The sequence below is a fragment of the Siphateles boraxobius genome, unplaced genomic scaffold (assembly GCF_051911475.1).
Source record: "Siphateles boraxobius isolate OS27281-9 unplaced genomic scaffold, OSU_SipBor_1 7, whole genome shotgun sequence".
Taxonomy (NCBI): Eukaryota; Metazoa; Chordata; class Actinopteri; order Cypriniformes; family Leuciscidae; genus Siphateles; species Siphateles boraxobius.
The window spans coordinates 33330239-33342455 of NW_027509197.1; the positions used below are offsets into that span (position 1 = coordinate 33330239).

A 12217-nucleotide genomic window follows, 5' to 3' on the forward strand; every position below is an offset into this window, starting at 1 on the left:
TACAAATGATCAGACTAATGTTTCATTTCTGCTCTCAATACTTTTGACATGTGCTTGATGTACAGCCTTTGCAACAGAGCTGTGTTTTTACCTAGGAATACTCAGTAGGTAGTCCAGAGTGGCGCTGAGCTCCTCCATGCTGGTTTGTTCAGTACATAGTGGGATGGTCAGGATCAAACCACTGCGCCTGTCCTTGCCTCCTGGAAAACCAAATGGGCAGAGTCAGGAAATATGCAGAAAATCAGCAGCACAAAGTGAAATATGATGTAGGAATGGAAAAACAGTGTAAGAGTGTGAGGCTTCAAGGAAAAGACTGACAAAAACAGTACTGAGGTTATACAAAAAGCCTTTTGGAGGAGTAGAGCCTCGTGACATTGCAAACTGTAATTAATTCAGACTATTTCATGGGAACATGCACCATTTCAAGGACACCAAGCATCAAATGTTTCAGTAATTCCTTTCCTAGAAGCTTTCATTATCCAATTTTTGTGCAAAGACCTTGATAAAAAATGAAAGGGAATTATAGAAAAAGAATCAGTTCATCAGAGAACACCTTTTATATGACCCCATTTTGCCAATGTTCTTGTTGACATCCATTGTTGACAAGGTTCATCCAGCAGACTGTTGGAAGCAGGAGGCATATATACAACCTTCAGCATATGATAACGGACAAAACAGCCTCATACTCTGTATATATTGAGTTCTGGAAGGCATATAAAATAATATGTGGACATATGAGTGAAAGTCCAACTAGTATCAAGAAGTAGTAAATAACTAATAAAATAAAATAAAAATACCACTTATTTGCCCCAAAAATGGCTTACTAACACTCAGAAAAAAATTTGAACAGCAAAAAGCTAATATAGCCTATCATTTTACAATACAGTGTTAAGGTTCACTGAGATTAAGCCAAAAGTAATAACAGATCATATAATGATCTCTGACTTACATTATATTAAGATGAAGACATAGTGAGCCTGAGACACAATCTTTCACTTCCATTAAAGCAAACAAGAAAGCAAGAAGTCAAGGGTTTCATATAATCTCTAGATCATGTCCATTTTATTGGATAGCAGCTAATTTCTGGCTCAGTGTTATAGTCAAATTTAATCATGAAACATGAATAAAGTATTCATATCACATCCAAGAGAGGAGGGATGCCTGCAGAAAATGCATTTCTATAATATTGTGATACATTTTGCCAAGCTACTCTAAACTATTTGATGACTTGTTTTTCATTTAATTAACTAAAATCTTATATAATGTTACTAGTCTTTACCTGACAGAAAGGCCAGCTTCTTCTTCAGCACAGGCAGTATGATGGAGGCCTCCATCCTGGAACAAGTCTATTGTCTACTTACACAGCTGCAAAGAGTTGAAGAAAATCTTGTTAGATAACACATTAAAGAACTCATTTTTGATTTGTGTGTGATAATTTAGTGGCCAGTGACAAGTATGGTGTGGTAACCCATACAGTGGTAATTGTTCCCTGCATTTAACAAATACAAGTTAGTGCACACCCATTAGGAGCAGCGAGTAGTGAACAGTGAACACACACACACACACACACACACGGAGCAGTTTGCAGCCATTCACTGCGGCCCCCAGGGAGCGATTGAAGGTTAGTGCCTTGCTCAAGTCATTTCTTGCCGATATTAAGAATCAAACCCGCAGCCTTCGGGTTACCAGTCTGACTCTAACCATTAGGCCACGACTGATTTAGGGCTAAAACAAATTACTTTGAAATGCATTTTTATGATTATAGACTCAACTGTCCCACAGGCATAGAATGAATAAAACTATATCTGTGACTAGGGCTGTAACGATTCCTCGATTAAAGTCGAGTCCTCGATTGCAATTTACCTGTGTCGAGTAACCGGCAAAATACCGGAAGTGGCGCATTCCATAGACAAGAATCAAAAAATTGCGATTTCGATACTTTTTCGATACTTTTCCTGAAAAGGGAGAAACACTCTCAAATATCATTGCTGTGCTCTATTTTAAAACCGGGACAACATTCTAATCATATAACACACTAGTGTTGTCACAATACCAAAAAAATGACTTCGATACGATACCAGACTAAAATACCTTGATACAATGGGGAAAAAAATGAAAACAGTAAAAGTAACTGAAAAATATGACAGAACTTACAATTTATTGTTTTATAAATTAATTAAAAAAAACTTTGTTCCTTCCCTGCTTTTTGACCATTCCCTCTCCTTTATTAAATAAAATAATAATAATTAGCAAGTGCCAGTGTGTACGTCCTTACAAAGATGTTTGCAACATTGACGTTATTATCAATCATGTTAACATTTGCTAACCTTTCACAATTCTGAACAGGTTGGGGTGACCAAAATCTTATTTCATGAAACGAGCTATTTAATATTTTTTAAATGTAATTTTATAATTACAATATAGATATTTAATTGTATCTTTGTTATTAAAATTAAGCAAAATTCATATTACAAACAATATGACAAATACTATAAGAGACAAATAAAATAAACAGTGCTTCATTTCTTTTTTGAATGCTACTGTTAAATAGATGTAATACTGTAGCTGAAAAAAATAAAGTCTTCACTCTATAAATTAACTATAGAGTGATTCTTAATAAATAGATACATTTATTCAGTCAAGCATTGGGTGATTGTCTATTTTCTGTTGTTTCATTAAAATTAATTACACAGAATATTAGGCTGCTGGTCCGGCCCTTTGTAGGTGCAGTCTGTAGATTTTAGCGGCATCTAGCGTTTCGGTTGCGAGTTGCACTAAGGTCTCAGCCCACTGCTCACCCCTCCCTTTCGAAGAAGCTACGGTTGCTAAAACGGGACAAACATATCGTTGTCTGAGACAGCAGAGAATAGCCAGCGTAAGCCAAGAGTGTGTAACATTGTCACTGTTTCTGTACCACAGTCCATTATAAACCACATGGATAAAGTTTACAAAGCCATAGTCAGGTGAGGATCAAGGGTCTTAATATATAATATAACAATAGTAATCAGCTGATTGTCTCACGAACATAACCAGCACATTTCTCCCCACATAGCAAACCCATAATACAGCGAGCGAGAAGAACCACATGAAACTGTCCAACTACATATTTTTTCTAACAGGGTAGTAAAAGTTTAGCTGGCTAATATGAGCTGTTATGCTGTAGGGCTGTGGCTGAGCTGGTTAAAGTGTAAAGCATTGTTTATACTCGACTCGTATACTGGTTGCTTCCTATCGGCTCTGTGGACTCACAGATAGGCTTTTTTGGAGCGGGTGCAGACGAGGTTTCAAAGAACATGGCCTTACAGTACACCTCTCGCCAGCTCTTATCCCTGAAGCGGAATTACTATCTGTCTGGGGACACCTACGACTACTGTGACCGGGCTGGATTACCGCGGCCTGGATTACTCATCGGAGCACAGGGCGAAGTTACATCTCTTCCTCGTCGTCTTCCATCCCAGTTTTGAACTGCCGGCGAAGGATTAAAAGACTGTCTTCCTCTAGGGTTGCTGTTACTAACTTTTCTGCTCTGCCGTACGAGCGGCATTCCTGTGATGCGATGTCTGCAAGCCCCCTAAAAGCCGCGCTACTTAACGTGCGCTCTGTGAACAACAAAGCTTTACTGCTGGCGGATTTTATTATGGACAAGAAGTTGGACTTGATTTTTATTACGGAAACATGGCACAAACATTGCGATGGTTTTCTTTTTAATCAGCTGACTCCAGCGGGCTTTGGACTAATTGACGTTCCGCGAACTACAGGCAGAGGTGGTGGTATCATAGTTGTTTACAAACTGCAATACAAGATTCATCCAGTGTCTTTTCCTCCTCCTAAAACTTTTGAATGTGTTTGATACTCACTCTGCACTCCATTCTGTTATGGTCACTATCTATCGACCTCCTAAACTGAATAAGGACTTTCTGTCTGAGTTTGCTGATCTTCTTTCTATATTGATTGTCAGATTTAAGAGAATTTTGATTCTGGGTGATTTTAACATACATGTAGATCAGAAAGCCTGTCTCTTGGCCAAGGACTTTCTATCACTCTTGGACTGTTTTAATTTATCTCAGTTTGTAAATGTCCCCACTCACTGTAAAGGAAAAACGTTAGATTTAATTATTGCAAATGACTCATTTCTTTCTAATCTCTCTGTTGTGGATGTTGGACTTTCTGATCATCTAGCCATCTTCTTTAACACTGAGACAATTCATTCTAGTAGAGAGACTTCACAAACTATTTCATTCCGTAAATGGCAATCAATTGATCATGTTACCTTTGCAAACTCGATTGTCTCTTCTTTAGACGGCATGTCTTCTGCTCCTCTTGAGGATAAAATTTCAGTATTTAATAATGTTCTTACAGCCAACTTGGACACCTTTGCACCCATAAAAACACGTAATGTTTCATTTGCACAGTCAGCCCCCTGGTATAATGGTGATTTACGTATACAGAAGGCTGTGTGTCGAAAATGGCGTCACTCTGGTTTAAATGTGTTCCACAGGCCTGGATAAATTCCTTGTCAAACTACAGAGTAGCCATTGAAACTGCAAGATCTGGCTATTTCTCAAACATTATTGAGAATAATCAAAGAAATCCCAGGAAGCTCTTTCATACAATTAACAGTCTACTCAAAGCAGATAGTGTCAGTTTTTTTACTTCGTCTGACTGGCTGTGTAATGAGTTTCTCAAATCTTTCAATGAAAAAAATCAACAATATTCGCACAAATATTCATACCTTGCAGTCTGCCGATCTTACAGTTAATACTCCTAGTTTCTCTGGCACTCCTTTATCCAAATTCACTTTAGTACAATCTGAGATGCTCTGCAACCAGGTTTCTAGTATGAAAGCTACCACTTGCATACTTGATCCCATGCCTGGTAGCCTGTATAAATCCTGCTTTGGTCCTTTATGTCCCTCAGTTCTTGCAATAATAAATTACTCTTAATCATACGGGGAGGTGCCAGCAGCACTTAAAACTGCTGCGGTTACTCCGGTTTAAAAAAAGCTAAATTCTGAGGTGAAAAATCTGTCAAATTATCGCCCAATCTCAAATCTCTCATTTCTGTCAAAAATCTTGGAGGGTGTGGTTGCAGCACAACTAAACAAGCACTTAATTGAAAATAAACTATTTGAGCCTCATCAATCAGGATTTCGAAAATTACACAGCACTGAAACTGCATTGGTGAAAGTCGCTAATGACTTACTAATTGCCTCTGACTCCAGCTCCACGTCTATTCTCATTCTCTTGGATCTCAGTTCAGCCTTCGACACTATTGACCATGCCACATTACTCAATCGCCTCGAACATGTTTTTGGTTTATCAGAGACTGTGCTTGACTGGTTAAAGTCCTATTTCACTGACCGCAGTCAATTTGTTTTTATGGGTGGTTATAGGTCCAAAGTTGGTTCTGTTCATACGGGTGTTCCACAAGGATCAGTATTGGGTCCTTTACTCTTTAGTATGTACATTTATCCACTTGTTCAATTGCTACATTCTCTCAACCTTAACTATCACTGTTATGCTGACGATACACAGATTTATATACATACTAGACCGGGTCAGCAAGTGAACGTTGGGCATCTTTCTAACTGTATTGCCGAGATAAAGACTTGGGTGTACAATAATTTTCTGTCACTAAACGGCTCAAAAACAGAAGTCATGCTCCTTGGATCTCCTCATCAACTGCGAAAGGTTGGGTCCCCTACTCCAGTGGTTCTCAAAGTGGGGTCCGCGGACCCCTGGGGGTCCGTGAACGATAGCCAGGGGGTCCGCGAAATAATTTATAACAGCCTACCATTTTTCCATGACTATAAGTCATGTTTTCTTTATCATCTGAAAACTTGCTATTTATTCCAAAGTGACTTATCGGCCTAATGCATTTAATGTCAAATAATAAAAAAGTATGCTTTTAAAGGTTTCTATAGATAGATAATCTATCTATATTTCTTATGCCTGTGCGTCAAGTATTCGCTGTGTTTTGGTCGTTTTTTGGGCACGCGCGCCAGAAGGAGACAGAGACGGCAGAACCGGCATCCTGTTGTTTTTTCTTATTTTTAAAAGGCATGACATTTTGTAGTCATTTTTAATGTACACACAAATAAAAAATTGACATTTTGCCGTTTTGAATGATGTACTCTTATCTGTATGACCATAAATAAGAGTATTCCTTTGTTTCCACTGCATAGGAAACAATCCAAGTGTTCGCGCCGGCGTCTCGCATGCGCGCACAATAGGCTATGTCAATTCTAGCACTGCTAATTTTACATCAAAACCTATTCATTATCAAAATAAAATACTCACCGAACTTATAAAAAGTTCTGCTTAATTTAATTTGTCTGTTGTGCACTATGAAGGCAGTGACGGTCAATCATTATACCGTCGACTTGCTGTTGTTCCAATCTCATTTCTCCACATGTGAAGATGCTGATACGTGCAGGTCTGGACCTCTGTAATTTTTTTAATGTGTAGCCTATTATATAATGAAAGTTTTGAAATAATTGCCTAATATAAAATCTAATTTGGCGCTGCAAGGATATTAAACATCGCGATGATAAACTGACCTTCTCATCTGAGCGGTTTCAGCAGACTACCAGCGCTCGTCAATGTCAAAATGCGCATTTCCGCATGACGCTTCAGTTATTCGGTCATAAAGTGTGAGATAAGATGTAGGCTAAACAAGATCTAGACACGTGTGAAATTAATGTGGGAAAAAATAAATACTCTGAACCCCAAGTGAATTTACACAAACTGAGAAAGTCAAAAAGCATTACTTTGTTCCCCGCTCTCCCAGCTACAGGTCAAGAGAAGCATACTGTGTCCAGGATGAAATTAACATTTTTTTTTTTTTAGCTAATTACAGTGGATATAAGCTCAATTTAACAACACAAGCACCTATTAAACATAATTTGCCATTATTACTGTACTATAGGCCTACTATTTGTGTACCTCGAATGTGTTAAAATATTGGAATTTAACATCTTTGCAAAATAATCCTTGAAACATTTCTCATTTAAGGCCATTCCTGTTTGGAATATGTGATTGTGTTTTGATGTGATGTGAACAATAATCTTATACATTCTGCATTTCCATTTTGTATGTGGATCATTCATTACATAATATTTCATAAAATTCATAAAATTTAAACTGTCATCTACTTGACAAAAAAATGTATTCCACTGCCCACTGACATGCTTTTAAAGCTATAGTTATCCCATTTTTTGGCCTTAAAAACACCTTAAAATGCATGTGTAGATCAAGAAAATCTAAAATTCCTCGGGGGGGCGGGGGCGGGGGGGGGGGGGTCTGGACCCCCTAGCAAGATCACTTTTGGCACCTCAGTACACTATTTAGAAAACCCTGCATACGACCCTGGGTGAAGACTATTTGTGTCAAAACATTTCATTAAGCGCTCCCACATTAACTTTGGGCTCAGTCACTGTTATAAATATGAGGGGGTCCTTGGAAATATTTTTCCCCCATAAGGGGTCCCTGGCTCCAAAATGTTTGAGAACCCCTGCCCTACTCTATCTGTTGATGGCGTTGCATTGGAGTTTAAGACCAAATTAAAAAATCTGGGTGTCATATTTGACGCCACACTGTCATTTGAGCCTTTTATCCAGAATATAGTTAAAACATATCACCTCAGAAATATACCCCGGCTACGTCCCATGCTGTCCTTCTCAGTAGCTGAGAAGCTGATAAACTCTTTTGTCTTTTCGCGCATTGACTACTGCAATGGTCTTCTAGCTGGGGTATCCAAATCATCATTGGATAAATTGCAATATCTTCAAGATTCAGCTGCTAGAGTACTGTCTGGGGTCAGGGCCAGGGACCATATTACCCCGGTCTTGGAGTGCCTTCACTGGCTACCTGTTATAGGTATCGTATTGATTTTAAAATTCTTATCCTGGCCTATAAATCTCTGCACAATCTGGCTACTCAGTATTTGACTAATTTATTAATCCCTTAATTACCACGTCGTAATCTGCACTCCTCGCAGAGTGGTCTTTTGGTTGTTCCGAAGACACGGAACATTATTATTATCTTTGACCGCCACGTCTCACAGCTTTTTCAACGTTTTTCAAAACCAGAACGCTGTTGCTTGTGTGACAGCATATTTGTGCATTTACCGGTAAAGTCATTCTGGTAATTTTACGGTAATTTACCAGGATTGCTGTCTGAAAGGGGCTTATGACTCAAAATACTTATGTTATGTGGTCGCACTTGTGCGAGTGGACGCTTGAGCAACAGAACGCCGTTGTATCAGCTGCTGCAGTCCGTACATAGGAAAAGGAAATTATTATAAAATGCAGAAGGTAAGGAGTGTGAGATTTCTGCTTTTTGTTACAACTATAAACTTTGATAACGAAAAATCTATCAGTTTATTATAATGCTCTAATCTTTTAAAATGTAATGCATACATTTGAATGTTTAATGATTTTTAAAAGATAGAAAGATGATAATAGACAGATAGATAGATAGAATATGATTCAAATGTAAATAGATAGATTGTATATAATAGATTGTAGATTAAAATTACTGTCCAAAATCCATGAAAATCCTGAAATTTGGCAATGATAATTAATATATTACAGGTATTTCTGCTGCAACCCAGAAAGCCTTTGCTAGCCTTGATCCATTTAAATCACTATTCATCAGCATGCATTGATTAATCCCATGGCATGTAGCAAAATAAAATAAAAGAAGGTGCGACCAAATCATATGCTGGTGCGACCAACTGAGAAAGTTGGTAGCACCAGTGCAACCAGTGGAAAAGTTAGTCTGGAGCCCTGTAAAATACACCAGCGTCAGCTTTGCATGAGAAACCAACCTAAGTTGAAGTCATTCACAGAATGTCAAACGACCTGCTGTGACTGGTCATCATTTATTCACCATCCAAACCTGTATGACTATCTTTTGTGGTACATAAAAGCTGACATTTTGAAGAATGTTGGGTTTTTTTCTCCTTTTACATTTAGTCATTTATCAGACGCCTTTATCCAAAGCGACTTACCATAAAATGGTAATCAATGGTAACCAAAAACTGAGACATACCTGAGACATACCTCATAAAATATATTATGTTCTACAGAAGTAAGAAACTCATACTGGATTGGAACAACATGAGGGTGAGTAAAGAATTTATTTTTGGTTGAACTCTCCCTTTAAATTCTAGTCTGTGCTTCATGCAAAAAGGGATAATTTGACAGCCAGTGAAAAATTACTTTAATGCCAAGTCATACAATGCATTCCTGCTCAATTTTTTTGGATAAACACACAAGCACAACTTTAAGCAAGAAGGGTTTCCAACAAAACCTTTGTAAGAAGCAACATTTCACCATGCCAGAAATACCAGAACGATACAAAAAAAGAACAAATTGACAAAACAAACTGAGAAGTAGGTTAAATCACTATAATTAGGCAACACTAGAATGTTCAAGGCATGCTTCAAGTACATAGTGATGCGAGTCCTCAAATGCAGGCTGTACTAGATTTCAAAAAGCTGATAGTCCCACTCACCTTCAACAGTGATGCAGCACATCAAGTACATTCCATCTCATGCGATTCCCTCCTGGTCCATGTTCTGCAAAGAGCGGAGAGTGGAGGAGGGGGAGAAAGAGGAAAAACAGAACATGTGAGTTACATGTTACATGGAAAAAAAAAACTATGTTGAGACCTTCTTTGGTGATTTGGATTCTGCCATCCAGTTTAGTTCAACCAATCTGAATACATCAGAATTAATCAGAGTGGTAAAGACCTCCTCATAAACTGCTGAGTATGGAAGTGGTCACGTAAGCATCCAATAGGGTAATACAAATGGAGTGTTGCTGGTTGACTGAGTATAAATCATAAAAATTAAATGCTCCCCCAAAAAAGACGATCAAAATCCTCCTCAACTGCAATAATGGATTTAGGGAGGATTGCAAAAGGAAGCACAGCTTGGCAAAGTGATCTTAACATAAGCTGATGCACAGAAAAGTGCCACATCATTTAGAAAAGGACAGCTCAGCAGCGATTTACACAGTTTGCTGATGTGTCTGCAAGCCAGTAATGGGTGCTAGCAAATAAAAAAGCAAATAAACAAAAGTGGACCTTTAGAATTATTACATTGCACTGCTGCACAATGATTTACCATGCAACCCACTGGCCCATCCCAATGCAAATTTTTGGCAATGCCCATGTTTGTGTTCTAGTTCTAGGCCTAGGACATAATATCATTCTGCACTGTCACTGTATGCAAAATTGATTTCAATGCCAATTTCAGCTTCAATATGTAAGGAGTGGCATATATTGCATTTACAAAGAATGAACTGAGTTACTAAAAAACTAAAAGAATAACAAACAATTACATTCAATCCAGAATCAAATGAAACACCTGCAAATTATGCTGTTCGGGACCAGTACGATTTTTTGCTTTGTGCCAGTATTTTCATGATCTTCCCCCAAATGTTCATCACATCACCAAATTCTCAGGTATTTTTTTATCTTTAATGTAAATGGCTGCAAAACATCCATCTATTTAGAAATTCAAACTAAGGGTAGCGCAACAACATTATGGATAAACTATTAAATAATTAAAATGAGTCTTAATAAAGTAAACAAATAACAATTAGCCTAATAGTCCTTTTCTTTAAATGGTGTGATGACATACAATTTATAGATCTTTTATATGGTTTGCCATAAAAATTCACATTGCAAATCACATTCATTAGATTATCATGACTGTATTTACAGTAAAAACAATACTGTGATTATGTAACTTTTAATCTAGAAATACTTTTATGTTGATGAATTTTAATGAATGTGAGACTGTGAGAATGAGAATGTGAGATTTTGGATTAAAGTTATGATGATGATAATCAAAGTCAAAGTAAAAAACAATGTAAATATGTAAAAAAAAAAAATAAAAATAAAAAGCCTTAATTTTCTTTAAGCAAAACATAACTGTTTTCATTTGCTTTGATAAAGTGGTGAAAGGGGACTTGGGATTGTTCTTGACAGGACTCTCGAGATTCACTGTACAGAGCAGCCCTATAAACAAAACACACAAACTTGGCCAGTTTAAGAATTAAAATTCAAACTGTGGTCTTTGAGAGTCGTTTCTGGCCACATACGGACAACAGTTGGCCAGTCCTGGGAATCAGTGTCTGGAATCAAACCAACAGCTGGCTGAGTTATAGGAATGACTCGCGGCTCGAGACAAAGACGGGTATCCACCTATATGGCCTACATAATATTATGATTACAGGTCATCTGCCCAGTAAAATGATGGTCACAACTAACGACAACGCACGAGGCTGGGTGCCACGTGAAAGTACACATTTAAATACAGTTTGGCTTTTATTTCACATGACCATGAACCATATTTTCTGGCAGCGTGCATGGCTACTGGCACGCGCGAGCCGCAGAACAGCATGCAATGACCTATATTTAATTCTATATAGGTTAATACATGACTAACATGAATACGGTGTATTTCAGGGTTGAATATAAGGACAATCCCTCACTAACTTACCTTACATAAACGTCGATAATAATGACGTGATTGTTAGCACTGCTAAAGACGCGAATGCATGATCCATGTGCTTTCGCTCAAAACGTCACAGCATTTTTAATCACACTGAGGGATTATTAAATGAAAGATAAAATTACCTTTCTCTGTTTGAGCCCCGAAGTCGATCTATGTTATTGATAATCGCCTTTGATACTGAAAAGACGCTCGGCGTTGTATTTTGTTAGAAAGGGGCTGGTCCTGCTCGGATGGCTCCTCCCAAATGACGGAGCAGGGCGTGTCTATCACTGTAGTGGGCGGGGTCTAGAGTTTATTTAAACAGACAGTGCATCATTCAAATAAATGATATCTGCTATTTGTGGATTGGTTTTACACTGACATCAAATGGACCATGCAAAAATTAAGAACGCCAATGGAACATAAAGGTGAATTGACAGTTAATTTCTCATATGAAAAACTTACAAAATATTGAATCAGACAATTGATAACAGACAAGTAAAGATTATTTAAAAAATATAACATTAACAGAAGTAAGAAAGAAAGAAAATAAAAAAGAACTTTTTCTTTTTATTTCCATACCATTCCTAAATTTTACCATTGTGTAAATAATGTTTATAGTCTATGATAATGTTTAAGTGTCTAACATTGAGTGGACTAATATTTCTGAAGTCCGGGGAACCCTAATTATAGAAATATCTCCTTAAAT

General features: G+C 37.6%; 1 protein-coding gene across 2 annotated transcripts in view; it reads right to left on the reverse strand.

Moving 5' to 3' along the window:
* sestd1 (SEC14 and spectrin domains 1) overlaps positions 1-11775 on the reverse strand; it is a 45269-nt gene extending 33494 nt beyond the window's left edge. The window contains exons 1-4 of one of the 2 annotated variants that reach the window (XM_077216391.1): positions 11652-11775; positions 9519-9582; positions 1280-1365; positions 92-200 (exon numbers count right to left, since the gene is read on the reverse strand). In XM_077216391.1, coding sequence (XP_077072506.1) covers positions 92-200; positions 1280-1334 — 164 coding nt within the window. In that variant the 5' untranslated portion in view covers positions 1335-1365; positions 9519-9582; positions 11652-11775. Of the gene's footprint in view, positions 1-91; positions 201-1279; positions 1366-9518; positions 9583-11514 lie in introns of both variants that reach the window. The other variant, XM_077216393.1, reaches the window with a different exon arrangement.
* Positions 11776-12217: the final 442 nt, after the last annotated feature.